This window comes from Platalea leucorodia (assembly GCF_965183815.1).
Source record: "Platalea leucorodia genome assembly, chromosome: 3".
NCBI lineage: Eukaryota > Metazoa > Chordata > Aves > Pelecaniformes > Threskiornithidae > Platalea > Platalea leucorodia.
The window spans coordinates 95,152,772-95,180,666 of NC_138825.1; the positions used below are offsets into that span (position 1 = coordinate 95,152,772).

The following is a 27,895-nucleotide window of genomic DNA, read 5'->3' on the forward strand; positions in this document are numbered from 1 at the left end:
ATAAACACTGAAAAAAATATTGGCTGTTATTAGAAAAGCTAAGAACTTGATAGTAAATTGAAATTAAGAAGAAATGGGATTTCTCCTCCTTCAGCTAACCTGATTTTAATGTTAATGAAACCCTGACAAAAAAAAAAAAGAAATCTCCAGGAAGGGTAAAAACTGAGAAAAAATATGGAGCGTTACAGAAAAGAACTGCTTTAAAGTGGTTAAAAGAGCCTAAGGTATGGCACAAGCACTGATGAGATTGCTCCTTCCGAGAAGTTGTTTTATTCTGGTCACACGCAGACTTGTTCTGAGGAAGACGTGTAAGAACCGACAAAGTATCCACACACTGTAGACAGTCTGAATGTAACGCACGTGGTTTAGTGTGTTAAAATCAGGGGTTTAGCTAATGCTTCCAAGAGGTCACTTGCCTGAGGACAGCGTGTGTTTGTTTTCCCCTCAGTCTAACTGATAGACGCAGCTTATCAGTCTTCTCCCGTTTCTCTCTCCTCCTGCCTGGCCTTTCGTGGAGCCCAGTTACATGGCTTTTTCGGACATGTGCCCCTGTGCTGTATGAAATAGCCCGCAGAGGTTGACTGCTAGGGCGTCTGAGAAACAGACTGTTTCCTTCACAAACAGGTTGACCTTCACCTGGCTGAAGAGTGTTATCTCAGATTTTGTTCAGATGTCTCCAGTTGTGCAAACTGTTGTTGATGTTATGTATCGTCCTGGCCAGGATGCTTGTGTTCATCATTGATTCTCTTTGTGTATTTCAGCTTGCATTGCCTTGTATGTGCAATGAAAATAATCTTTTCTTCTTACTGTAAGGGTTTAGATCAATAATTTATCCCAAATTCTGCTCATACCTATTTCTTCTGTGAGGGAGAGGACAGACACATGTTAATGTAACAATGAACCCACAGCGAGTGTCAGCAGCCTGGAGAACAGAATGGGACCTCAGCACTTAGCCTTTGCTCTGATGCTTTCTCAGGCTGCACACAGTATCTGCGTTGCTCTGCCTTTAAAAAGATCTCAGGTTGGCGTCCAAGCGTATTAATACCTGTACGCTTCTTTAGAGAGGTATACTATGTGAATATATCGCATTTGAGTTGATTCTTACTCAAGTAGTATGTAAGGGGTATGTGTACAAGTATATTTCCAAAGAAGTTTTTAATTCCTATGGTCCTCTGCAGACTCTAATTCCTTACTCCATGCAGTAAGTGGCATTCCCCACCATCAGCCAACTAAAATAAATTCATTCACACAGAGTCTTCATTGTTCTTGCACTCTTCCTTGTTCTTCTTGTTCTTAAACACACTTCAGCCACAAGTGACGTGGGTTAGTTCATATGACACAGCCCTCGGAGCACTGTTGACCATAAACTGAGAGAACATTGATTACCCAGTATTAGGCTCTATGTATTTTCCAAATTCTTCCCATTGTTTACTGATGATGCAAAGGAAGCCAGCCATACAGCCTACAAGTAGAAGAGCAAACACCACGAGGTACAGAAGCTGCATGAGCCTCAGATGGATAAGAAGAGTAAGAAATATGGGCTATATTTCACCGGGAATTGTTTTTTAATGTCAGGGATACAGCAAACTGTGCATACCTGGGGAGAAACCAAGAATGACGTACTCCTCCAGCCTCCTGTTTTGGCACATGCAATTAGAGGGCGGGATACAGATTGTGGAAATTAGATGCTGTTCATATTAGAATTTCAGGTGGAAATAAAAGTTATAAAAATAACATGTATGAATAGAATTGAACGCCATATCAGTAGGCAAAAGCAAGGATTCACCTATGAGTGTAAATTCTGAAAACAGGACTAAGCAAAAGACTGATATACTCGGAGAGATTTCTCCACTGAGAAACATAACTGCATCTGACAGCAGTTCAAATTTTCTTCTCCCATCACTCTGAAAGCATAATGATGTTGTTATTGCAAATGAGAAATACCCAGCATGCCTTCTAGGGGCGTCAGCTGAATATTTGCAATGAGGAAAAAAAAAAAAATCTTTATTCACATTGGATTCAGTCTCACATACATCACAGTCAGTAGCAATGTTACAGTTGATCAGGTCTCTAGTATCTTAAATTTATTCTCTATATGACTTTCTTTAATGATGTTTATCTTTTTATTGACTATCTTTTTCCACTTAGGAAACACTACAAGTCCTCTTGACTAATCAGAGCATTAAAAAATCAACTGTAAGAATCAGTTTCAAAGGAGAAGCTGATCAAATGCTCCTTAAATTCTTTCCAAAGCTAATTTATACCTTTGTATATTAGTTCTGTCTCTTGCCAATTTAGTTTGTGTAGCAGACATAGGACTGCTTGAGAAACACGGGGCCTGACAGAGAACTGTACTGAAAAACTACGTATGCTTACAAGCTAAACTGTAAGACCATGGTAAGAGATAATGGAAGACTGAAAGAGGAAAATTGTCCCACCGTTGTTCCACAACGCCTGCCTCGAGGGGACTTCTGTGACAGCACGGGGCGATACCTCTGTCAGATGAAGGATACTGGCCTAGCTGCATTTTGGGTCTGGTTCCAGCAGATGCTATCAGTTCTTTTACAGTTTGCTGTGTCCCATCAGGATTCCTCTTTCACGACCACAAAAAATGTGCATTTGCTAAACAACTTCTCAGTAGTGGAGATGAGACATTAGTATTTGCTTTTTACGCCAGTCTTGATCTGCTTGTAACTTTTTCAGTTTTCAAAATGATATAAAACATGTATAAACTAACCAAACTCCGGAAGAAACACTATTAGCTGTAGTTTTACTACATAAAATAATTGTTATCTATCAAGTTTTGATGCATTGTGAAGTGGTTTCATGAAGTGCCAACCTCCCACACAGGGATGAAATCTGCAAACATTTCTGTATTAGGTGTATATATACGTGAATAAGGATATGCAAATATATGTAGATATTCAAGTTCTAGAAACGGTTACAATTTTCAGTTTCAGCTCTGCGTGGGAGGCTGTTATTGAAAGAATTTCCTTCCATGGAGAGGAACAACACACACGTTTTTGTCTTGCCAAAGACGACCAGAGAGGAGAACCGCGTGGCTGTTACTCGGCAGAAACGCCCGGAGCCCAGACCGCTACCTGCGCGGCGGCTGAGAGCGCTCAGGTAGTTCGGGGACAGCCTGGGCGTAGCAGCCCACGGAGCCTATCTGCCCCCGGAGAGGACAATGTTGGGATGCTGCTAAGCAAGACTGTCGGTTATCCTGCGTCTACACGGGATAGCGGGAAAGCACAGCGACTCATACATTCTGCAGCTGCTTGGGTTTGCCCAGCCCGTAGCCAAGGAATGGGGGAAGAGAGCTGAAAGTATTGGGTGTGAGGTGATAGGAAAGGATGATGAATTTGGGATTGGATACAGCAGAGAGGATGCGCGAGAGGGGGCTGTGACATTTAGCGATCTGCTAGGTCGCGCTGTACATTTCTTACTGTTCACAGGAAACTAAGCTGACTGGCTTCCCACAGGACTTGTTCTTGATGGGTGCCACCAGCGATGCACCATAGCGCGTTCTGCTGCTCATGTACTAAGTAAAAATAACCCCTGCGTGCCAATCCATGCCAGCAAATGAGCAAGGCATCAGTGGCCAGTCTCCAGTACACTGAACTCTTCCCAGAATCCATGGTAAATCCGGGCCTCTTGTCCTTGAGTCTAGCAAAGCAGCGTATTCATGCTAAAACTGGCTCAGATAAGGCAACTTCCTTGGAGACAGCCTAACTTTAAAAAAAAAAAAAAGACAAAGGCCAACAACACAGGCTTAGGAAAAGTTCGCTGTGTGTCCAGAACAGTACAACATCCAGACCGCTTCTGAAGTTTTATGAATATGTGTCTGGCTGTTGAAGTACAGCAGATGGAAAGGGTTCTCTGGTCTACAAAGTGAGATTTGGGCTGCTATTCCCAATTTAGGTTGTATGAGAATATCCTACAGACCAGGCAGCCTGGAATGTTAATGGGGTTTCTTGCCAAATTTCCCCATCCCCACTCACCACCTCATTCCACACCTTACCGTTTCTCTCCCAGAAATCAGCAGATGATGAAGCAAGCACCATGCATTAATTTTCTCCCAAAGACCAGGAACAATTGTTCTTTCCTCTGCTCAGGGATAACAAGCCAATGTCATGTTTTCTAGTGCTACTGTGGTCTAAAATAATGCCAGCACCATCATTAATGCTGCTCTGCCGTCAGTCCCCTGTTTGAACATAATCTGAAAGGACATAACCCTTTTTTTGTTCCCATAAACTGAAAGAAAAAACACATGCACTGCTGTGACAGGGAAAATCCTGGGATCATGTCAGAGCAGAGATGAAGAGCACAAAGAAGAGATAAGAATTGAAACTTTTGTTATGATATAAAATAGAATCACAGAATGCTTTGGGATGGAAGGGACCTTTAAAGGTCACCTAGTCCAACCCCTCTGCAATGAGCACGGACATCTACAACTAGATCAGGCTGCTCAGAGCCCCGTCCAGCCTGACCTTGAATGCTTCCAGGGATGGGGCATCTACCACCTCTCTGGGCAACCTGTTCCAGGGTTTCACCAAAATAAATGAGTAAGTTTTCCATTTTCTGCTGATGACCAGACTTGAAAGGTATGCAGCGCTGTAGGTCAGGACCATTCTTAGTGAGGGACAAGCGCTCACCTCCACGTGCTGCCGGTTCAAGGGCTCAGAACATTTCAGGCTGAAGGAGGTGGATGAGGAGGGACCTGCTGATGGACGTGCTGAGGGACTTCCTTGGTCAGCTGGGGTTTTTCTGGACTGCCGGAGTCCCCGCCAGACCAGGACCGCAGCACTTGCTGCAGCAAGAAAAAGGCTAGGAGAAAAGGTCAGTTAGGTGTTACAGTGGCCTTGCCATTCAGGAATGGAAGGAAGGACTCCAGACACAGAGCCCTGCTTGCGGGGACTCAGGGTCCAGCCCCTTCAGCAGCTTAGCCCAGGCCTGGTGCCAGTTCGGATGGGGAAGCCTACTCCTGCCTCCCCTCCCTCCATGCCTGCAGCCAGTGTCTGCTGGCAAAGGTTAGCCCACGCGCTGCCGCAAGCGCACGTGGACCTCTGCGCTGTGCACGCGGGGCGGGCAGCCCAGGTGCTCCCGCAGCGCTCCTTTGGTGAACGGTTGTGACCCCTTCCCGGGCATCCACCCCTCCCTGCCCGGGGGCCCGTCTGCCCCGGCACAAGTAAGCTGCCACTGGTAGCAACAATCAAAAAATTCTTTGTCTCTTCAGCCCCAAAGTGTGAGGCTGTGGGCCAGAAAACAGACAAAACGAGGCATGTTAAGGAACAAGTATTGCCATATATACAATATACAACTGATGAGTAATACACACACAGAGGGTTACCTCAGGTAGGTATAGTGACACAGCACGCTACCGTAATGCTCCAGACATCTCATTCTCCCCGCTTATTTTAAATAATACGGGGAAATGAAATACTTTTTCTTCCCTTGCATCCCCGTACTGTTATGCTTTCTGGCTTCCCACAAAGCCCCACAATCGCTGTGCAAATCCTGCTTGGAGTATTCCATTTTCTCTCCTCGCGTAGGGTTTGCGGAGCACAGCAGGCCCCCGTGATACGGCCGGTATTATCCACACTTCACTACAAACGGGTTTACGGGGAGGACCATCTGGTCGTCAGCTGCCCAAATGCGCATTTGCCTGCCCTCCTCCACCTGTTCAGTGTGTAATTCAGCCTCTCCCTGCCAGGTGCTCGCCCATCAGAGGGGCCGAGAGGCCGCAGCACATCTCCCGAGACGGCAGCGGGTACAGACACCTCTTTGAGATCACTGTTCTTGAGGAGGAATAAATCCCAGCTTATCTTCAAAATGGAGGCGACGCATAGGACCAGAAGGTAACTGCCTGGCTCAGCCTCGTGCTGTTCCAAGCAACTGCATCGGTGCTGAAATGGAAAGGTCAGGTCTAGCATCTGAGCCGACATCATGCATAGCAGGCATGTGCATCACTGATGATGTCACTATGTTCTGGGAAGCCCATTTACCCAAAGCTCCATGCCATTTAAGAGATGTCTCTACCCACAGTCGTTCACAGGTGAGCCACCAATGCACCTGCCAGTCAGGTCTGTACTACCTTAGCGCTGGGTTTCTCTCTGCAAACCAAGCCATCAACCTGTAAAAATTGCTGACGTGGCTCATTTCGGGGCTGCCCTGCCATACCCGCCTGTCCGTACTGGGCAGACTGGGCCACAGCCACCTGCTCTGAAAAATGGTCAATGATGTAACTCTAACAGCCAAGCCACCTTGAACAATGCCCAATTAAAGGAGGCCTTAAAATGAGTTTGGGTTTCTGTGTAAAACTTTCAGGGAGACTGGTGCTACTTGTTAGAGGCATCTCTCTCTCCCTTTTTGCATCCTTGACTTCCCCCAAGAGCTACATTTTACTAGAATAACGAACCTGAACGTGAGGGTCAGATGCAACTCAGGGATGGAGGAGTTCCAGTCCATGGGGATTATCTTTTTGATTTGACTGTCAACAAGATCTTTGCATACAAAATACAAATTAGCAAAAGATTTCCTTCAGAGAAAGGAGGGAGAGGGAGAAACATCTGCAATTTGTGATTAATTTGTGTGAAGTATCCCGTTGCTACTCTAAAGGAACTAAGGGTACCTATCAAAAAATGGCTTCAAGGATGGCAAAAATTAAAAGCAGGATTAAACAACATGCAATTTAACAATAAAAGAGCTGTAGCTGTCATTACCAGGCAGAAAAAATGACATCACCATATACAGGGAGGTTGAAGCAATATGCCTGCCAGACCAAACAGTTACCTGTCATTACACTGCAGTCTTATCTCAAGAAAAACCTGGAAAAACAATTCTGTCTAAAGATCACAATACCTACTGTGGAACTTGCAAGTGAAAGCCCTGGGGGGGGAAAAATAGGCTAAAAGCAGGATGTTCCCTGAGCTAAGCAACGTTTGCTCACCTATCTTCTAGGAGAGGGTGAAATTTTCCGCAGCTTTCAAATGGAAACTGGAAGCGCACCATCCTTTGTTCGTTAACCTCTCACGAGGAAGTCACAAGGACTAAGGGTTTGCTGAGCAAATATATTAATTTTTCTCTAGTCAGACAGTTTTATCTTGATATTGGCTCCCTCTCTTTCAGCAACACATCGAATGAAGACAGCTTAGTTGTTAGTTTGACGCACTTCACCCTTTCCTAATTAGGCAAAACCCCCCTCAAATTCTTTGGTTTGAGATACTTGCTGTCATCCAGGTATAAATATATCCAGTGTTACCCTCTTGACTATATCATGCTTTAGGCATTTGTTTGGGAGGTAGGTAGGCAGAAGGAATTTAAAAAGTCCTAGCTTCAGCCTTCTTCCTCTCATTTCAAGGGAAGCTAACTCCAGTTTACGAGGCACCTAAGAGGTGGCCCTGAACGTCCCTTCCCTGCCAGCAGCGTTTGGGAAGGGCACAGGCAGCAAAAGCACTGCAGGTCCTGTTGCCTCCTTGCAACCTTCCCTCTGAGACGGAGGAGAGTAGTTCACCCCTCATACTCACTGACACCCCGGCTTCTCTGCTGTCCCCACCACAGTGCTGGCACGTTCAACTTTATCTAATGGTATCTCCTTAAGGTAGTTATTGCAGCCGTTAAAGTTAATGGAGAGGACAGGCTTAAAACTTCACCCATTCACCATCTGTAGTGAAGAATTCCTCTCCATGTACTAAGAGGGACTCCTTCTTAGAGGCATCTCCCTCCATTGCAACTAATTATGAAGCAAGCACAGATGGCTAGATAAGTCACTTGATTTTAAAGCAGCTGATGAGGAGAGAGTCCCAGTGTAAAGAAGAGTTCAATATCTGTCTTCTAGAGCTAACCTGACCGCCAGTTCACTTCATAGCTCACCTAATTTTGTCAGAGACTAACATTTGAAAATTACAACTGTGTTTAGATGGCCAGGTGTGTCAGCTTTATTATAAATGAATTTGTTAAGTTAAGGACCGTAAAATGCTTCTTTGAACACTCTCATTCTAAAAATGGCAACATTAAAATATGTGATTTTTTACAGGCCCAAGACTATAGCTGACTGGGAGACATAACGGCTGCAAAATCCATGTCAAAGTCTTACTGCTGTAAGCTTTCCTTGGCACTTTTGGTGGTCTTTGAGGGGAAGAAAAAAAATCCATTCTCACAGTAGAAAAATGCAGAGAGATGCTGAATATTTCTGAAGAAAATATATATGGTCAAAGTGATTCATCAGCTTGGTTTCCAAAGGATGGGAGGCCAATATCTGCGCTGCCCCATGACTGTAGGAGCCAGTGAGTAACTTCAGCCTGTTCTGAAAAGCTGTGAAGGAGAGAAGGGTTTCCAAGGTAACTAAGTTCTTGCAAGCTCTGTGAAAATCAGTGGCTGGGAAAGAGGTCCAAATAATGCCCGCGGGGAGGGAAGATGGGCAGAAAGATGCCCTGCCTCTTGCCTGGTGGAGAAAATGTCAATCAGCAAGGGAACACGGAGAAAGACACTGGACCAACAGGAGATGCAAGACATTCGTAAGAAACAGGACTTCATTAGTTCTGCTCTTCACAGCACTTGTTTTAAATAGAGCTCTTATCTCAGGATTTGCCAAAACCTCATTTTATAATGATGATTTGATTTCTACTGTGCCACCCTTTCTGCAACAGAAGTCCTTGGGAAGATGACACACGACCACCCCCTGCCACCAGTCACCAAGAGGTAAGCGGGAGCACGGGCATCCCGGCGCTGCCGTGCAGACGGCGCACCTCGGCTGGCCGGACGTGAAACACCGACCACCTGCTAAGCAACCGTCTTTTCATATTGCACGTTATAAAAGCAGGAAAGCGACCACCAATTTTTATGTTTTTCATCACCATCAGCACACAGAAACACATCTCAAATCATTTCCTTATGCTTTGATATGCTTGATGCTACGTTAGTGACTGATGAACAATTACAAAAACCACAGAAATTCCCAATCCTCTTCTCTTATAAATGAACACACAGTTTTGCTATTTTCCTGACACTTCAGAACAAAGTGTTGTGGTCCTTTTTAAATAACAATACCAAAATAAGTGTCACAAAAAGACATGTGACATATCTGTCACCACAGATCGCTGGAATTTGTGATCATTTATTGCAGTCAACTGAAAAAGTAGTAAAGTTTTATAATAACATTCTACGGTCCTTTACGAACATCTGCTGCCGTAAAGGGTAATTTTACTCTGATTCAACTATATAATAAACCTTGCATTTTAACTTCGTAAAATCAGCACTGAAATATACACTTTCCAAACAAGGCAACATATAGCAAACATTTTCTTTAACTGTAGAGTGCAACTTTATATGTGTATTTTGTAATAAAGTAATTACACAGCAATTCCTTCAAACAATAAAGGCTTCATAATTATAATAATGTACCAAACGTATGCACGCAAACTAGCAGAAACAAGTTTAAAAAAGAAAACCTACTGCAGAAACGCAACATACAGCTTTTTAGTAAAAAAAAAAAAAAAACAAAACAGAGCAGCAAGCATCCTGCAGTACTACAAGAATTTGCTTACACAGGCAGAACAATTTTCCTTTGTCTCCCAGAAATGTCAGAGAACAGAAAACGGATACAGCCCCTGCTGCTTTACACGCTTATACTAACAAAAAGAGCTACAAAAATAGATTCAATCAGTATTTATGATAAAAACATACCTGTGGCTAATCTAATGGCTAATGCCACGAGTCATCGCTTTACCCTAATGCTGTATCCCAGTGAACGGCTAATATGAATCATCCGGAAAGAGCAGGAAGACGGCACTGGAAAGTGCTGAAGTGCTGCTTTCCTGGCTGCAGACACCGCAAGAAAACAAACCAGAAATGATCATTTATGCCCTACGGTATCAGTGTCGCTTGTTGCGTTCCGACCATGACTGGTTGTGACAGATACCACGAGTGATTTTGCAGCACCACAGGCCGTTACTTTGGACTTAATTACTGCCGGAGTCCGGGACTCCTCTTTTTGGCCAGCCCCCACAAAAAGGCCCCTCGGCATTCACTCTTTGGCTGTTACGTGTTATTTTGCCCAAAAGTTCAGTTTTTTCTCTCTTATTGACATGCTCCCTCACCAAATTACGCAAACACTTGGTGGTTACTGGCACTGGCCTGGGAGGTGGTGAAGAGGGCCCGAAGCTCCTAAGACCGAAGGGTATCCTCTGTTTCCCCAGTGCCCACTCCTTGACAGCGATTAATGAAGAGAACTAACTGAAACATAAAGAAAACCAAGGAAAAGTGAGGCCAGTTCTTTGTACGTTACATCACAAAGGCGCAGTTCTGCAGCCAGGGAGGACTGCAGCTGCGGCCTGTGCTGAAGGTAGCAATGAGAACTGGAAGTCAGGAATGCCCAGAAGTGGAACTAGGTAAACATTCATGGAGCGGGTGCTGGGAAGGGTAAAACCTGGTAAGAGAAGATAACAAACTCATGCAACAATCTGTGGAGACGGAGAGTAAGATTTAGAATTCAAAAACAAAATAACTGCGGTAGTGTTACTGCCTCTTCGCTAATTAAGATGTTAAGCCTATTAATAATGATGCGGAAAAGGCAGAAGTTTCCAATTAAAATTTCTGCTTCCTATTTGAAAAGGGGGTGTGTGGTATATGGTGTGACAGAGTATTTTCCAACCCACTGGCAACTGAAGAGGCAAAGCCTTACTAGAAATAAGTATTTTAATAAACAGCATATATTGAAGTGAGCTGACCCAGCATATCTTTAGGTAGCTGAAAATTTCAACAGATTTTGGGAAAACATGACTGTCGCACTACAGAAGGGCAACTAGAATGAATCAGGTATAAATACAGACCAATTTTCCAATATCCAAACCATGCTGCAGAATTTAAATTTACAGAAGATGAAAGGTTCAAAAAGTAATTACCACTAGTTAACACCTTCTATGAAAAACAGGCTGTAGTAAACCTCATTTTGCTCTTCGGTGAGGTATTTGGTTGATAAACCTAACAAAACAGACTTAGCACTTCTGTAGGGCATTGTTGCAGCGAGTCAAACATCGTAACTCACAACTACCACGCTGCTCTGTCACTAAAATACACCCTGGGTGTACAAACCAGCAGCTTTCAGTGAGGAGCTTCCCCGCTGGCTGCAAGTCGGGCGAGTTTTAGAGAGGTTGTACAGATCTGTGATAGGACGAACACACTTCAATGCTCTAATAAAATCAGGCAAAAGGCTGAGCCGGGCAAAGCCGTGTGTTCTTACACACAGAGTAATGCAAACCAACAGAAATCATGGAGTAAAGCTGACTTTCATTCAGGTACAACCTGCTTTGGCACAGCCAAAGGCAAAAACATCCTATAGGAAAAAGAAACATAGGCCACAAAACGGGAGACTGTCCTGGGCTCTCCAAGAAACTTTTATTCAGTTTTAATGCTCGCTGTGGTGCTGTGGCAAAAGCAGCGAATAGGAATTGCGAATATAGAAACTGGAGCGTGTCGAGTAAAAAAGAAGAGGTTGAAAAATCAGCAAAACACCAGGAAGGAAACACAAAGGGATGAAGAAAACATTTACAGTTGAAGACTAGCGAAGATCCATTTGTTTAGGCTATCGAACAGAACTTGCACAGAAATAAACAGAGCATATGCTCACACATTTTAATGACAGCTTATTCTTATTAATAAGTACCCACACAAGTGGTAGATTTGCACTCTACTACAGTATTTACAACTAGGCAAATTCTTGAACGCAGAATGGAGCTCAGCCTGACTGATATTTAGTGCAATGCCAGATAACTTAGTTTTAAGACCTGCAATATTAGATCATCTAATGTCATTAGTCCCCTTCGATCATAAGGTATCGGAAACTAATGTTATTTTTCCCCGAGCAGCATTTAGCCAGTTTTCAAACAGACATCGCCATTCATCAAGGAACGGATAATGCAAACAGCGTGCAATAAGCAAGGTTATAAAGGCCAGTGTTCTGAAACTGCAGAGCGAGCGCCCCTGCACCACTTGCAATCATGAGCTGAGCCTCTCGGAATTAAGCCGCCACTTCGACCGTGCCATTTACAGCCCGTCACTCTGAGATGAGATAAAACGGAGCTTCCATCCCCTCTGCACACACAGGGAAGAAACCCCAGCCCACTCTAACGGAGACAGAGGCGGTGGCTCTTGATTAAGGGGGCTTTTACCAATGAACCACTGGGCTAAACGGGAGCATCAGCTAAGTGCTGATCTCCTCGGAGGTGGCTGTACTGTTGATGAACAGTATCGAGGTTCCCGAACTGCAGAGCTCTTTCAGCACTTTGAAGGCACTACATAAATGTTTAAATACATTATACATCTCAGTAAGATCCTGACTACCGATTTCACATCATTATACTTGCATTTATACTTGCATAGTGTAAATAGCATTAAAGATCAGGTCTACATTGAGCAAATAACAGCTCCAAAAGCAGCGTGGTCTTTATTTACATAATATCTCTCAGGAAATTCATCACAAGCATGACAGAAACAAGAAGCTTCACAACAAACACAGGTAAGACTTTTCTGTACATTATATTTTTCAACAACTAGAAACATAGTATGAGCAATACAGATACATTTATACATTAAAAATCTATACAACGTCCTTTTCTCTCCCAATCTCCGAAACGTGTAGGTTCAGGGCCTTTAGGTCCACCCCTCTCTTTTGTAGCAGGATTGATTCCATCAGGGAATTCTAAAATGACAGGGAAAGTTCATTAAAATGCCTATAATGTTGACAAATATAAAGATATCACCATCCACAACGTTTGCCTCTTAGTTTCATTTTCAAATACAAAAAAACAATTCTCTTGTTTTAAAGGCAACCTTGAGTTAAACATTTCCCAGAGTCATACAACAGTAGTTTCAGAGAGTTTTGTGACTACAGTCAGGAATATATTATCATATTCAGTTATGCAAATGAAAAAGCAACTTGATATCCAAAGGTGCTAAAGCACCACAGTATCTCATGAACTCATGAGAGCTTGCGTCACTCAGGTATGCTGGACATGTGTTCACTACTGTCTAAAACACCAGGTCACTTTCTGTGTTTGTTTAGGTCTCTAAGCACTCAGGTTTTAATTTTAGCTTTAATTTTACAATTTTAGCCAAGATTTTATAATTATTCTTGTATTTAAAACACCATGTTTTCATGGATGCTGGTATGTTTATCAAGAAAGATCATGTTGGTGTTTATCAACACCAGACTAGATACCTCGGTCACAGGAGGTACTATAAAATCCTAAATAGCTAAATTAGACTTTTTACTTTCTAAAACTTAACCTAAGCTCGCTAAGTCACTGTGATGCCCCTTCAGGAGCAGGAGACTCTTCCTAAGTGGGGTATGAATGGGACTTTCAAATCTCTCTGGTACGTGATGTGCTATGCTTACGCATTAGCAGTGCTTCTTCTATTCCCAGCACCCTACTAGCTTATGCCGCCTACTCAAACACCACAGTGCTTTCTGCGCCTCGCAGTCAACATCCCTATGCTACTCAGTGCTCCCTTCCTCAGGGCCCTCTCTTAAGAGTAGTAACGCAGGCCACCCATGCTGCACAGTGGCCATCCCACTGGGCATCGCCAAGCCACCAAGCTGCTTTTTGGCACAGCACCTTCCTAGGCTGAGTGTTTTCTCATCCTGCACTGGACGGCAGGGCTCCCTGAAGCTCACTGTACCCCACCCATCCCCTTGCCACGCTGATTCTCCAGAGCCTCCCATATAGATGCTCAACTCAGGGCTCCCTCGGTCGTATCCCTAGCTGAGCCCTGGCAGACAAGGCAAGTAATGAGGAGCGGGGTTGAAAATGAAAACAGACAACATCAGAAATCCTGGAGAGCAGAGAAAAAGGAGGACAGTGATGGAGGGAGACTGATGTAGCTACAGGCTATACAGAATGACATATTGGGATGCCTGTTTAAAAATTCATGCAGAGCAGGATAGGAAATGTCAGAATTTGAGCACCTCTGGCAGTACAAGGAGCGCAAATGCATCTAATATTATTTTGTAGATATCATCCCTGTATCCCAGCAGTACTGATGTGCTGGCAGCGGACGCAGAAGCTCAGAAGATTGCTCCATGATAACTACGCAGCAGTGGGAATTCAAATGGACAGCTTAAACTCTTACTTTTTTTCCTAATGACTATCAAGGACACAATCGGCAGTCAGCATCCTAACAAATTATTGCTGGTGTTACATGTAAAAAATATACAAGTACAACTATGTTTAAAGCCAAAAGAAACCTTGAGTCTTGCTCTAAACATAGAACAACTAAGCAAAAAGCGAAAGATATTAATTATGCATTTGTTTTAAATGAAGCAGCGATGGCATTTATTTTCTTGGGAATAAAGGACAAGAATTAAATAGCTGCTTACACAGTAACTCCAACTCTGAGTCAGTTCTCAAGTGAGTCACAATCTGAAATTGCTTGCAGCCATTTCGGTGATGATACTATAATTTTTCAGTCATTTTGTCATCTGGATATTCATAGTAATCTATTGATATATTAAAAAAGCTTGTCCCAGAGACCTCAAAATAGATAAACATGGGTTATCAGTACTGGTAAACAGTAGCAGAACATCACACTATAGTGAACAAGATAAAGCGTGACTAGCACTTTTAGTTAAGGAAGACAGCTAACTAAAAAGAAGGGAAAAAAGAGATTCTGTTCTGTCTTTCTCCCGTCTGATAAGAAAGTATAAGTTTCTAGTGACTTCAGCAGCGATGTTACCTGTACCTCAATCTTGTCAGGTTCTCTAAATGCGGCCCCACTAAGGTCACTGCAACACAACACAAACAGCAGCTCATTACGTCTCCCTGGACCCCATGGAGTGGCTCAGTAAACTCAGTATCTGTTGTTGCTTTTCAAAACACTACCTGCAAGACTAAGAGAAAGACTGACCATGAAATACAGCATGTGGGTGCTGCTCTCTTCTCCCAAGTAACAAGGGATACGACAAGAGGAAACGGCCTCAAGCTGCGCCAGGGGAGGTTTAGGTTGGATATTAGGAAAAACTTCTTCACCGAAAGGGTAGTCAGGCATTGGAACAGGCTGCCCGGGGAAGTGGTTGAGTCCCCATCCCTGGAGGTATTTAGAAGACGGGTAGATGTGGTGCTTAGGGACATGGTTTAGTGGTGGACTTGGCAGTGCTAGGTTAACGGTTGGACTCGATGACCGTAAGGGCCTTTTCCAACCTTAATGATTCTATGATTCTATGATTCAGAAATCTTTTGCAGACTAAGAAATAAAACAGGCTTTTTGGATAATAAAAAGTAGCCGGTGCCCTCATGAGTTTACCATCACCATTTATAGCTGTACTACAACAGACCAATAGCAGCTACATTTCTCATGGAACGGCTTATGGTGGAAGGCACCTTAGGCAGACACCTGGCCCCAAGCCTGCTCAAAGCGAGGCTGATGTTGGGACAGGACATGCAGGCAAATCTGAGTATCTCCAAGAGGAGAGGGATCACAGATTCTCCGGGTGAGTTGTTACAATGTTTGGCCACCCTTGTTTTGAAGACTTTTTCCCCTCATACATCATTTGCTCCAACTTGTGCCCGCTGCCCTGCCTCTGTTTTTTTCAGAACCATTAAGCTTAGAAAGTGCTTCTGAAGAGTGCTGAATGCCTACCCCTCTTCTTCAACTGACATCAGCGCTGCATCTCAGGGTCTTGCCTTTAAAACATGGCTTTCGATTTTGTAAAACATGACTTACTTTCCAGGGGCTCCCTCTCTATACTGGACTCCTCTGGTTCATCAAATCGACCTACTGGTAACTTCGGTTTCTTAAGTGACTGCTTAGCAGGTCCAGATCTTCCTCCTGTCTTAGAGCTAGTGCTCCTCAGAGAGCTGCAAAGCAGTGACGACTCTGTCAAACAAACGGACACGTGTAGCATAAATGTGAGAGTTTAATACCGACTAGCTCTATGACTGTCCAGAGCACCTCTGGAAAACCCTCGCTTCAGAAACCAGGGAGTGAAGGACAGGAAAACAAACTCCAAATATTAGTTTAACATTCAACTCATGAAACCTAAGAAATCAGCACAGATAATTATTTTTGGCCCTAGAAACATATGCAGGCAAAACTGTGTTAGTTGTATAACTCAGTTCACATAAACAGTGTATTTTAAACTGCTTGAACTTATCGTCACTGTTATCTTCTTGTATTTTAGACTCTAAATAGTAATTATGCTAGCATAGACCAGTACATTCTGTTTTCCTGGAGAAGTCCTAACCTCCCCCAAGAAGCCTGCTGATTTCCAGGTCTTGGCTCATTTCCAACAGCTTTTGAATCAGAAAAGGCTTCTGCTTTCCCCAAGGAAAGTTTTAAAACATAAAACGTTGTTCCCTTAGTAACAGGTTTTCCAGAATGTTGGTAGAGAATAGTCGGGCTTCCCTTATGACGGTGAAACAGTTCAGCTGGTAGTCAAAAGCAGGACAAACTTTCAGCACATTTAAGTTCAATTATATAACTGCATGCAAATACTTTAATTAAAAGCATAAACTTTTTTCCTTTAAAGTCCTACTAACATTTTTTTAACATAAATGTAGGAGAAAGCCTATTAACATCCATACCTAAAGGTCTTTCAAGTAGTATAAAAATGGAGGTGCATAGATATTGTAAGTCATAAATAATTCAAGAGTCATAAACAAGTCAAAAATTACTTATGAAGATCTCCCAAAATAACTGATACTTCTGGATTTGGTTAAAAAGCCAAATGTCCACAGTGAGCATAAACTACCCTCTAAAAATATTTTAGCTATGGACACGTGCCTAAAGCAGCTCTGATTTTTCTTAAGTAGGAAGATTCAAGCAGAAATCCTCCCTGTACCAGACTGGGTTCAAAGCACTTGAAAGAACTATTATTCTACCTTGCTAAAGAGATCGCATCAGGAAACCTTCTCAAGCACTGTGGATTTGACTCACCTATATATACACCCACCAACAATCCACCTGTATTCCCAGAATCAGCATATTCATTCATCCTAAAATACCACAACCTCAACATTAAACCCTACAGTCACATAAACCGTGTTACGCCTGCCAACTGTTGCCAATGCCCCAAAGGAATAATTTTTTTTTTTTTGCTTTAAGCATGACATAATGGACTATCAACAGTGAAGACTCTAATCCTTCCGCATACATTGGATCTTTCTACTCCTGCCAAGCATCTTGTCATTCTTCAGCAAGCTGAAAGAGAAGCTAGCTAGAAAATGAAATTAAAGCTGATATCCTACTCCAAGTTCAAGTAAAAGCCAGATTAAGGTACTGATATGAAATTATCTCAGTCAGCAGAGAAGATGCAAAATCGATTCTCCTATTTGCAATACTTGATATTGTTGACCAAAATACATTCTTCTTGACACAGAGGTGACTGAAGTTTAACATTAAGTATCTCTGAAAAAGATGACACGAACAATCAACTTTATCAGTAAACCACATTCTACAAACTGATCTTTGCCTCATCCTTTATGGGCAGTCACAAAGCCATGCAATTTATTAATTATAGAGCTGAATTTGAAAAGAAGTCAAAAATCCCAAGTCTTTAAAGTTGCTGCACAGCCAACATCTGCAACAACCAGTCTTTTCAAGTGGCCCCCAGACTGTGATTTATCATAACAAAGCCATCCACGCAGTGGGAGCTGGGCACTCATCGGGATGCTCAGGGGAGACAGGAGCATCAGCCACATCTTGCCACTAACTGAACGGCCAAAGAGAGCCTAGGAGGGCCCACAAAAATCTAACAGCATTTTTTTCCAGCTCTTCTATTAACATATACTCTGCTGGTCTCCTTCAAGAGTACTGTAACAATAGCATCACAGAAATCTCAGCTTTTGATGGAGAAGTGGCCTGACCTGCAGCCCTACAGAGCAGCCTCAGCTGACCGTGCGTGTGGGACAGACACTGTTATGCAGCCTACTTTATTTGTCCTCCAGCCTAGGTTTCGCCATGAACAAATCACCCGAATTTCCTCATATAAAGTGTGCAGACCAGTAACTTCCAAGGCTACAGTAAGTTCCCTCCAGCTATTCTACAAATATTAAACCACGGCTTAATATATTACTACCGTTTAAAAGTTCGCAGCAACGACAGGGAAAGAAAACCTCCAGAGCTGATAGTGAGGCCTGACAGGTTTGCAATATAGGGTTAAATATTAGTATCTTGGGGGGGGAAGGCAGGAAACCCGTGGAGAAATGGGCGGTGGGGGAAGCTGTGGCACCCCACTGCCCCTAACCGATGCCGTGGGATGAAGAGGCGGGGGTGACACCGCGGGTGGCGCACAGCCCCCCTCACCCGCCGCCATCTTAGGCACCCTTCAGCAACCCCCGCGCCGCCAATCCCGGCCGGTAACCGCCCCTCTCTCCTTCGCTCCTAACTCCCCTGCGTGAGGAAAGGGAGGAGAGGCTGGGGAACCCCTCAGAGGCAAAGCCAAGCCCCTCCCTCCCTCCGCCCGCCGCTTACTCGCTGCCCCGGGCGCACCGCGCAGCAGCCGCAGAGCCATGGCCGCGCCGGGCCGGGACGCGGGAGGGGGCAACCGCGCAGGCGCAGCGGCGGCTTCCAGCACAGGGGGCGGGCGAGGGGGGGCGGGGCTCGCGCGGCGTCCGTTGGACGCCGCGCGAGCCCCGCCCCCCCTCGCCCGCCTGAGGGAGAGCGGCGGGAAACGCGGTTCCAGTCAGCGCGGCTTCCACCGGCCTTAAAACCGCCCCCCCTCCCCGCGCCGCCGTCTGTCTCCGATAAAGGGATATGAACGGCGCCTTGGGGAGCCGAGCTCTTGATGAAGGCGTCTCCGGGCTCTCGGAGGTGCTCGACAAATAAGCTATAATTCCCCTCTTCCCCCTCCAAACCTGGAGCGAAAGCATCTCCTTTCTCCCGTGTGATGAAGAGTTTGCGGCTGAAATGACCCATTTCCTCTCCCAAGGTGTAGTGCGGACCTGCTAGCTATTTATTTTTTTAATAATGAAAATAATTGTTGAAATAATACACAAAGGCAACTCAAGACATGAGAGAATTTAGGCTGATGCCACAGTGATGTACGGACCTAGTGTTTGTCCTTACAAACTAAAGGCTGTATAACTTCAAAGTTACCAGAAGATGATTTAAATATCGTAATTATTTTATTAATTTAATAATAAACTTGTCTCTCTCAGTCCTACACCCCCGCTGGTGTCTTTTCTGCACTCAGTCAGGCATTATTCACCCTCCCAGCAAGAAACTGAGCAACCACACTAAAGTGCTGAACCAGAGGACTTCAGACCGCACCTTTTTCCCAGTTTACCCAGTGAAGGTGCTTTGAATGCTCTACACTCTCCGTAGAAACCTCACCCTGGGATAAGTAACACCTGGGCTCATGGGGTGGAGCTCCAGTTAATCAGCTCCAGTTAATGTTTCGAAAATGGCAACATTTACTTCTTGTCACTCTTCAAACATCTGCAGCTAACCTTGTTCTTCCATAAAACAGAATTCAAAACACTCTCTCCACAGATACTAAATTGCAGAAGAAACTTTCACTCAGCCATTCTTGGAGATCAGAGTCTAAAATAGCATTTTGTGTGCACATCTGAAGAGTTTAAGAAAGTAAAACTCCTCGGTAAATTAACAGCAGCAATGCTACGTTGAGTTTATTGCACTACATCTGGCAATGCCTACACACTAGAAGTGATTAAATTTAACTGACTGCCTTATGCGTGACATTTTCTCGATCAGCTTTTTATAACATGGCTAATTGGACATTAGAGACCGAAAATAATGGGAAACCCTTTTCTTTAACAGCAAGAAGCTGGGACTCCAGATTAGAGAGAAGAAAGAGGAATATTGCTCATTGCTTCTGCCCAAAAGCAACAAGAAAAAAACAGATCTATTCCACATTCAAGAACGTATCCATGCGTGTGCTCAATACAGTAAAAACTATTATGAAATTCTTACCTTAAAAAGACTTATGCCAAGCTGTCTGCAGGTACCAAGTAATTGTAAGCTCTGTTCCTAAACAGCTTAACGCAAATCCATGAAAAATCATGCTTATGTGCAATCTCACGTGGTAAGGATGAAATAACAACGTAAGATTAATTAGGAACTGTTCTTCCACCTAAAAATAAGCTGAGGTCTTCAAAGCTTTTTTTTTTTTCCCTGTTCTTCATTTATTGTATTGCTGTAAAAATGCAAAATTTACTTTTTACTCCTGAATTATGTATTTCTAGATCTTGTGAATGAAGAGGTAATAAATCTGAACATTGGTAAATACAAATGTAGCGCACGCCACAGGAATTCACTACTTTGTGATTAAATGCGATATTTTCTTTTTTTTCTTTTCCTCCCTCTGTTTACCGATCATTTCTCTCAAACAATACCGTGTGCTGCTTTGCTGTTCTAAAAAGCAGGGGACAGAAGACCTGGAGCTAGCACAAATGCTGCAGCAGGCCAATTCAGGTGAGCCGGAATGTAAGCTGGCCACGGGGGCTACCTGGGAAGCACGGATTGGCTCAGGGTGAAGGGTGTTTTGCAGTTACAGAGAAAGTTTTCCACTAACGTGGAATTTTTTGGCTCTGCTGCAAAGCCTGGTGATTTCCATAGGAGAACATGAGCTCTTTTTCCCAATTTACAAACAAAAGTTCAGATGCTCTCTCATTTCATGCAATAACCTCCTACTAACATCGCTGAGAGCTTTGTGAAGTAACAGTAGCAGCCTACTGCCTTCAGGAACCAAGATGCAGCTTTCTAAAGGAACGTTAAGACCTTAATTTTTATCTCTCATTCTGTAAGCAGCATAATTCTCTTTCAAGCAGCTGTAGGATACCCGCATAAAAGGGACATCAGCGTCTACAGGAAGATGAAGCCCCGATTCAAACAGAAGAGGGGTGAGATGGAGCACTTTGTAGCTGCTCCTGCACCAGATGACGTTCAGTTATGTATACAGGAGTCCCCATTTCCATCTAGTGAACAGAAGGCGGGAGTAGGGGGACTATGCCACGCAACGCGCGCACAGTTGTCCAAAACATCCGAGACTGCGTGTTTTCAGACAGCAACCGCAAGTGTACTATGCAGTCTGTAAAAGTGCAACTTGATGTGCTTCAAGGAGAGGCTGGGGTCATCGTGCCACTTGCTGCTGTCTCACGGCACACAAGTAGCGGCCATTCCTTTCGGACTTCAAGATGTCAGACAGCCCCCACGAAAGCTACAGTACTGAGAGGGCTACATATGGACCGCACTCGGCAATACAAATTAGAAGACAGAAAAAGAAGTTAATGTTCTCTGTTCCTTGATAAACTTACATGCAGATATCACAGGATTTCCTGCACCATCCACTGTTTCTCAAAGAACAAACCAAATTCAAGCCTCCTTACATGGATGGGATCTACTATTAAAAAAAAAAAAAAAAAAAAAAAAAAAAAGTGGCTATTTCTGCCAGGATACTTGTGCTTTGCTAGTCACACAGCATGCTTTACACTTTTGGATTTCCAGAGAGATGCAGTGAGACAGACATTTTTCAGCAGTGACAGAAACGTCTACATACTTATGTACCAAGAGTAGTTTAACTTGATCATTGCGAATCAAGGAAAATTTTTTAGATCTAGCTCCCTAAACTGGTATTAAAAACTTAGCTACTAGCCAACTACTAGAATACTGTTAAACAAGACAGTTGAGATGTCAGAACTTAATTTAAATATTTACAACATACTAGCACCATCATAATGTAAAAAAATTATTAATAAAAGTAGGCATTGTTAGCGTGGGAATATATTTAAGACATCTTTGTGTCGCAAGGACTTGCCTAACACAACTCTAATAAAATACTCTTTTAAGTGTGTATATTGCCAAACTGCAGGTGGTTATCTGACACGTGTAAGCTACAGAGAAAAAAAAAATATATTACAGAGACTGTATTAACAAACCAAATGCAAAATCACTTCATTATAAACTATTATTGCTATATTCATTTCATGTAATACAAAATTATTAATTATATACAAAAAAAGCCTCCCCAGAATTTTGGTAATTAGCAGAACATCTCAGTTTCTTTAATTGCTTCCATTAGAGTCATTTGTTCATTTTATTAACACCAGATGCAATAACACAATGCTAAAAATAAACATGCATTATACAACAAATTTATATTTTTCAAAAAATGTTCATTACAATTAGTGAATGCACATGTAACTCTCCCGCCCCCACCTTTAGGGAATTATTGTTTGAAACAGAGAAAAGGGAAGGAAGGAGAAACCAAACTTAATGCTATTCAGCACCAGTAGAAAGTCAGTAGACCTTTAACATTCCTGTATATCAAAAACATTTTATCTGTATCACTAAACAGGTAAAGTTTACAATATTGTCCCATTTGAAGATGTATTGATTTATATTTACAATATTTTGTAGTCAATAAAACATTTTAACAATATTTAAAAACCGCTTAAGTTCATAAAAGTATTGCAGAAATTTATAACATTTACTTATTTTACGTACATACAAGGAAGTCCATGTAAAACTGTCCGTGTTCATCTGAAGAACTGACAGAGTAGGGAGCAATTTTAATACAGGTTGCAAAACCCCAATTATTTGAAGGCAGCTATCATTAAACATTCAAAAATCCTTAGTTGCCATTTGCTTCTGAAAACTAAAGTTCCAGTAATAAAATTGAGTATGTAAACTAACGTGTTTTTGAGATCAGTAGAAAATGTATTCCCACAGGCATAACATATTTAACAATGACGATAATGATCTTGTAGAAATCTGTTAAGCTGTAGTGATATCTGCACGGACAACTCGGTAACGGCCTTTGCGAGACCCACAGATATAGTCATTTTCAAATATCCAGTATTTTAGCAGCTCATTGGGTTTCCAGTTAAACGTCTTCCTACAGTGCTAAAATACGACAAGTGAACGTGTTAAGACCTTATTAGAATTTTAAAATCCAATTTATTTTGGCATCTAAAGCCTCTTGTAGCCAAGTAACATTGACTTCTGTAGTCTAAGAGCCAATAATAAACCAACCAAAAGTACGCACTGTGCTTTAATCGCCAAATAATTAGGTACCCAAAATTAAGAAAAAGTAATAGAAAAGTAAAAAGAACAAAATAAAAAAATATTGCACAGCCACATTACCTAGAAAGTAAAGTTGATGTTAAAAAGCCCTAAGTGTGGATGATATAAATTATCTTCCATATAAAAAGTATAAATATCTCTTAAAATACAGCTGCAGCTATACTTTAATACCACACATTATTTGATTCATCTGTTAATGAGGTAATAACCAAGTCTCTTACAATGCTTTTCTCTACTGAAAATATTTTAGGGCAGCAACGAGGAAGAATTTTTCTAAAAATATTTCTGAATCAAGAACAGCAATGTGTGCAGCTCTCCCTATGAGAGAATCTGCTGTATTGGGTAATGCATTAATTACATTATAACGAACCAAATTACATTCCTTATTTTGAAGAACTGGCAGAAGCAGGTTCTGGATCATTTCAGCATAAATTGGTCCTGTAGAGGAAAAGAAAAGTTGTACTGTGTGAATCACCAGAAACAAATACAGTTCTTTGGCACTGAACTCAAAATGAACGCATTCCAGAATGAGAGAGGTAACGATACGTGTTACGCTGTATCTGCTAAGATAGAATATATAGGAAGTTTAATTTCCCCAGAAATGTTGGAAAAATAACTTTAAGCTATGCATTTTAGTATTTGAACATTTATAGTGAGAATATGCTCATCGGTATTAATTTATTACACTATGTAAAAGGTATTTATTTGTCAATATATAATGCTAGAATGCAATTGTGCTAGGATGTCTCAACAGCAAACACAACAACCAACCACCACTGAAAATGGGAAAACTACCTTTTCTTTTAGTGCTGGCATTAAGCCTCAGCTAAAGACAGCCCACGTGCTCAACGCTACAGCTTGATGTCCTCACAAATCAAAGCTATTCGTCCTCCCTGTTCGTGGAGTAACACATCAGGGGCTGTGCTCATCCCACCTAACTTTCAGCAAAGTCTGTAAGCTAGAAATTTATTCAGTCTCATCCCCTTCTGCGTGTAACAGGACAGGGCAGATCCAGAAAGCAGTTTGGCTCCCACATGGATTTCCTCTCTCCATTACTACCAAGTAAGCCCAGAGCGTCTAAACACACAATCGAGGTGCCTCAGTTACGCACCCAAGATGAAATGGGACGCATCTGAGACCCGTGAGGTTTAACCTGAGTGGTCTGTTTATTTTGCAGGGTATTTATTACCTGATTGTTTATCCTTTAAAGCTGTTTTACACATCTCAATGCGAGCGGAGTGATAAGGAACATAACGATCCTGCAGAGATCCTACTAACACAATGTTTTTGAAGTAATGAAGACCTACAGGAAAAGAGAAAAAGGTATCTATTATAACGAATCCCTTGACAGAATAATTAAACATTTTACAACTGAAATTTGGCACCAATTTATTACCAGATCTTGCACAAAAAGGCAGGAAAATCAATTACAATAGGTAGAGCTACAGAATAACAAAACGTGGGGTACCGGCCTTTCCTCTGTACGTATTTTAACACATACGGGCGTGACGCAATTGCGGTGTTTCCCATTTAAACAGAGTACGGTTCAAACCTTCGTCTTGCTTCTTAGGAATAAAGTGGTCAGTTTCTGGCTGACGGAAGGGAGTAAAGCCTCCGCATTGCTTAAAGAAACCTAAAGACGGATGGTGCCTTGTCTTCACTGATGTTTCAGTCAACGGCCTAGCCGCACCAGGAGTAACGCCTAGCATCAACAAGTACAGGACAGAGCCCACCTAGGGCAGGTGCCTCTGTGTCCTGGTTTCAGCTGGGATAGAGTTAATTTTCTTCTTAGTAGCTGGTAGAGTGCTGTGTTTTGGATTTAGGATGAGAATAATGTTGATAAGACACTGATGTTTTGGTTCTTGCTGAGTAGAGTTTACACTAGTCAAGGACTTTTTAGCTTCTTGTGCTCTGCCAGGTGCATAAGAAGCTGGGAGGGAGCATAGCTAGGACAGCTGACCCAGACTGGCCAAAGGGCTATTCCATACCATATGACATCATGCTCAGTATATAAACTGGGGGAAGAAGAAGGAAGGGGGGGACATTCGGAGTGATGGCGTTTGTCTTCCCAAGTAACCGTTACGCGTGATGGAGCCCTGCTTTCCTGGGGATGGCTGAACACCTGCCTGCCGATGGGAAGTAGTGAATGAATTCCTTGCTTTGCTTTGCTTGTGCGCGCGGCTTTTGCTTTACCTATTAAACTGTCTTTATCTCAACCCATGAGTTTTCTCACTTTTACTCTTCCGATTCTCTCCCCCATCCCACCGGGGGGGAGTGAGCGAGCGGCTGTGTGGTGCTTAGTTGCTGGCTGGGGTTAAACCACGACACTCTGTTAGGCACTGCCTCGCCGTAAAGTTTGGCCAGCTCGAGCACAGGTGCGGGGTCCACCCAACACAACTCCCCAAATACAATTAAACCTTGATAATTAACCCTAGATTTCCTACTTCTTGGACAAGACTCCAATAGTAAGCTGATGCAAAGGTAGGAACCCCCGGTAATGACGGAGTTACAGTCCTTACAACATTTAATTTTTGTGTTTTCTCTAAAAAGTTTCAGTAGATTTCCAGCACTGCCCATCAGATTTAGGCCAAACACCGTGCAGCACTTTAGGAAAACAGGTTGCCTTTGCCTTAGAACAGCCCCTTCTGAATATCACAGCCCTCTACAGTTAAATACAAAGGCAACTGTAAGGCAAAACCAGAAAACGCTCAAACAGTTTAGGCGTATGTAAAGGTAAGCTATACTGAAAAGCAGCCAGCCTGAATGGCTCTTTGGGAATCTCCTAGGTGTGAGGTGCTTGCATCTTATCACTGGTAGATTTGATCCAACTCTACTCACACAAGTCCTAAGGAGTTTTGCACTGCTGCTGTTAGCCCTGCTTTTAATTTCCGGAGAATAATGGTCAGATCCTGTAACTATTAGTTTTTAATTTACAAAAGGTACTTAGTCCATTCTGAGAATTATAGAAATACTATAAATAAAGTCATTCTTCAAAGGTGCTTCTTGGAATCCGCAGCAAACATTTTCTGTGTTAACCTCCACGAATCAAACTTTTCTTTCAATAAAAAAAGAGGTCTGATTGTGCAGGAGAAAGAAATTATTTGCTCTCTGCTTTTCAGAAGCTCTACTGCCAGGACAAAGTGCTGGATTCTAGTTTCCCTGTTCTGTTCAGACTGAATACATGCTAAGTACTAACACACACCTGTTCCTGAAGCCAAAAATGGAGCCCAAAGTGAAAAATCTTTCCTTTTTTCAGAGGTTGTTTCCTAATTTTCAGTATTGTGTACACTCCATGTGATGAAGACTACATCTCCAAACCAAGTCAGTTATAGAAACAATGCTGAACAACTTTAGCATGTGAGAAAGTAAACATTATCTTCCCAGATTTCACAGAATATTGAAAAAAAAATTTCTGTACATCATACAGAAAATGCATCCAGACTAGATCCTGGTTCCTGTCCTCTTCAAATAGGAAATCTGTTTGTTTGGGTTTTTTGTGTTTGTTTTTTTTTCCTGTGCCCACTGAAAAACAACACTGTCTCAAAAGATCAGCTAAGTCACTGGAGTCTTTTATTTGACATCTGAAAAATGACTCCAGCAAATCTTACAGGAAGATGCAGATGTCAGTTCTAAAACGTTGCACTGAGTTGAAAAGAATGCATTTGCAATAAATCAAGGATAGGAATTCTCTGCAGGCTAACCTGTAATAGTTTTGTAAATTCCCTGGGAGTCCATCTATCTTGTATTAGGTTTTTTGATACGCACTCTCCCTAGAGAAATATCCATTAGCATTCACGTAAAAAAGTACAAAGAAGTGGACTGCCTAGATCTTTTAATCAACCTGAAGAAGGAAGAAATATCCGGGGGAATCTTTAGAGGAACATCAGTCTACATCAATCAACATTTAAACGGACTCTCTTCATCCTCACATGTGATGTAACACAAACAAACAAACTCAAAACCCAAAAACAGGCTTAGGACATCAGAGTCTAATAAATTAGGCATCCCTTTTTGGTCACCGTCTCATTTTTCTGCTTTATATTCTGGTTCATAAAAATAATGTCTTGGGCTTCCCTTCATTTTAGGCATGATAAATATCAGGAATCTTTCATTACAAAAAAGTGCTTGAGGGAACTCTTCAGTAGGAGCAAAGAAGGCATACAGGGTATTTCATAAGCATCACTTTTATTATTTAACTGTTCCTGGGTGGTTTTTCTTTGGATGGCCCTTTGTGCCTATTTTGGAGAAAAAAGTCCAAGTCTTACGTCTTGAAGTTGTTTATTCTGACATGGTTCATGTGACACGTATAGACCACATATGACTACATGGATGGGAAAGAGAGGAGTCAAAATGGTGTATATAAATGTACAGAGCCTAGCAACCCCTCGGATTTCTACAACATGAGATAACTCGAACCATTTGTCAACGTAAAGGAATTGCATGGTGTTCAACAGCGTCCTTTCGGCTCTCCAGACAGACTATCGGACCATGCAGGACACAGGCACGGAATGACGGAATGATCTCTAATATGGAAGCGTGTAGTCCTGAACTGTGCCTAAATTAAGTGTACTTGTGGACAAAGAAGCAGCTTACAACAATTTTTCATTTATGCAGCAGTAAAACTGGCCCACCAGTCATCTTTACATGCTGTTCTTTCAGTTACTTCGTAGACTTTAAATATATTCTGCCTTTAATTAAATTAAGAATTCAGGAATAAATTGTGAACAAGAATACAGCTCAGTTAATTCCTATGATCCACACCTTTAATTTCCCATACCACACATAATACAAGATCTGTCACGCATACTGTAAGTATTAAAACAAATCCCAAACTTAGAATAATTTTAAGTAATTAATG

At 42.4% G+C, this 27,895-nt stretch overlaps 2 protein-coding genes across 3 annotated transcripts in view; both read right to left on the minus strand.

Moving 5' to 3' along the window:
* Positions 1-12,518: 12,518 nt before the first annotated feature.
* Positions 12,519-18,549, minus strand: SDHAF4 (succinate dehydrogenase complex assembly factor 4). Its single transcript, XM_082307250.1, has 3 exons — positions 18,466-18,549; positions 15,718-15,870; positions 12,519-12,697 (listed from the first exon to the last, which is right to left on the minus strand). The coding sequence occupies exons 1-3, from the start codon at positions 18,503-18,505 to the stop codon at positions 12,588-12,590; spliced, it is 303 nt and encodes a 100-aa protein (XP_082163376.1). The 5' UTR covers positions 18,506-18,549; the 3' UTR covers positions 12,519-12,587.
* A 3,463-nt stretch (positions 18,550-22,012) lies between these two features.
* FAM135A (family with sequence similarity 135 member A) overlaps positions 22,013-27,895 on the minus strand; it is a 93,349-nt gene continuing 87,466 nt past the window's right edge. For both annotated transcript variants that reach the window (XM_082306838.1, XM_082306839.1), the window contains 2 exons: positions 24,227-24,340; positions 22,013-23,475 (listed from right to left, as the gene is read on the minus strand). In XM_082306838.1, coding sequence (XP_082162964.1) covers positions 23,270-23,475; positions 24,227-24,340 — 320 coding nt within the window. In that variant the 3' untranslated portion in view covers positions 22,013-23,269. The remainder of the gene's footprint in view (positions 23,476-24,226; positions 24,341-27,895) is intronic.

What these genes read in the sequence shown, in the direction of transcription:
- SDHAF4 (XM_082307250.1), bottom strand. Translation starts at nt 18,505, where the DNA reads ATGGCTCTGCGGCTGCTGCGCGGTGCGCCCGGGGCAGCGA. An exon ending in CGGTGCGCCCGGGGCAGCGA is followed by an intron (nt 15,871 to 18,465) that starts GTAAGCGGCGGG and finishes TTTGTTTGACAG; the next exon opens with AGTCGTCACTGCTTTGCAGC. An exon ending in AGAGAGGGAGCCCCTGGAAA is followed by an intron (nt 12,698 to 15,717) that starts GTAAGTCATGTT and finishes CTGTCATTTTAG; the next exon opens with AATTCCCTGATGGAATCAAT.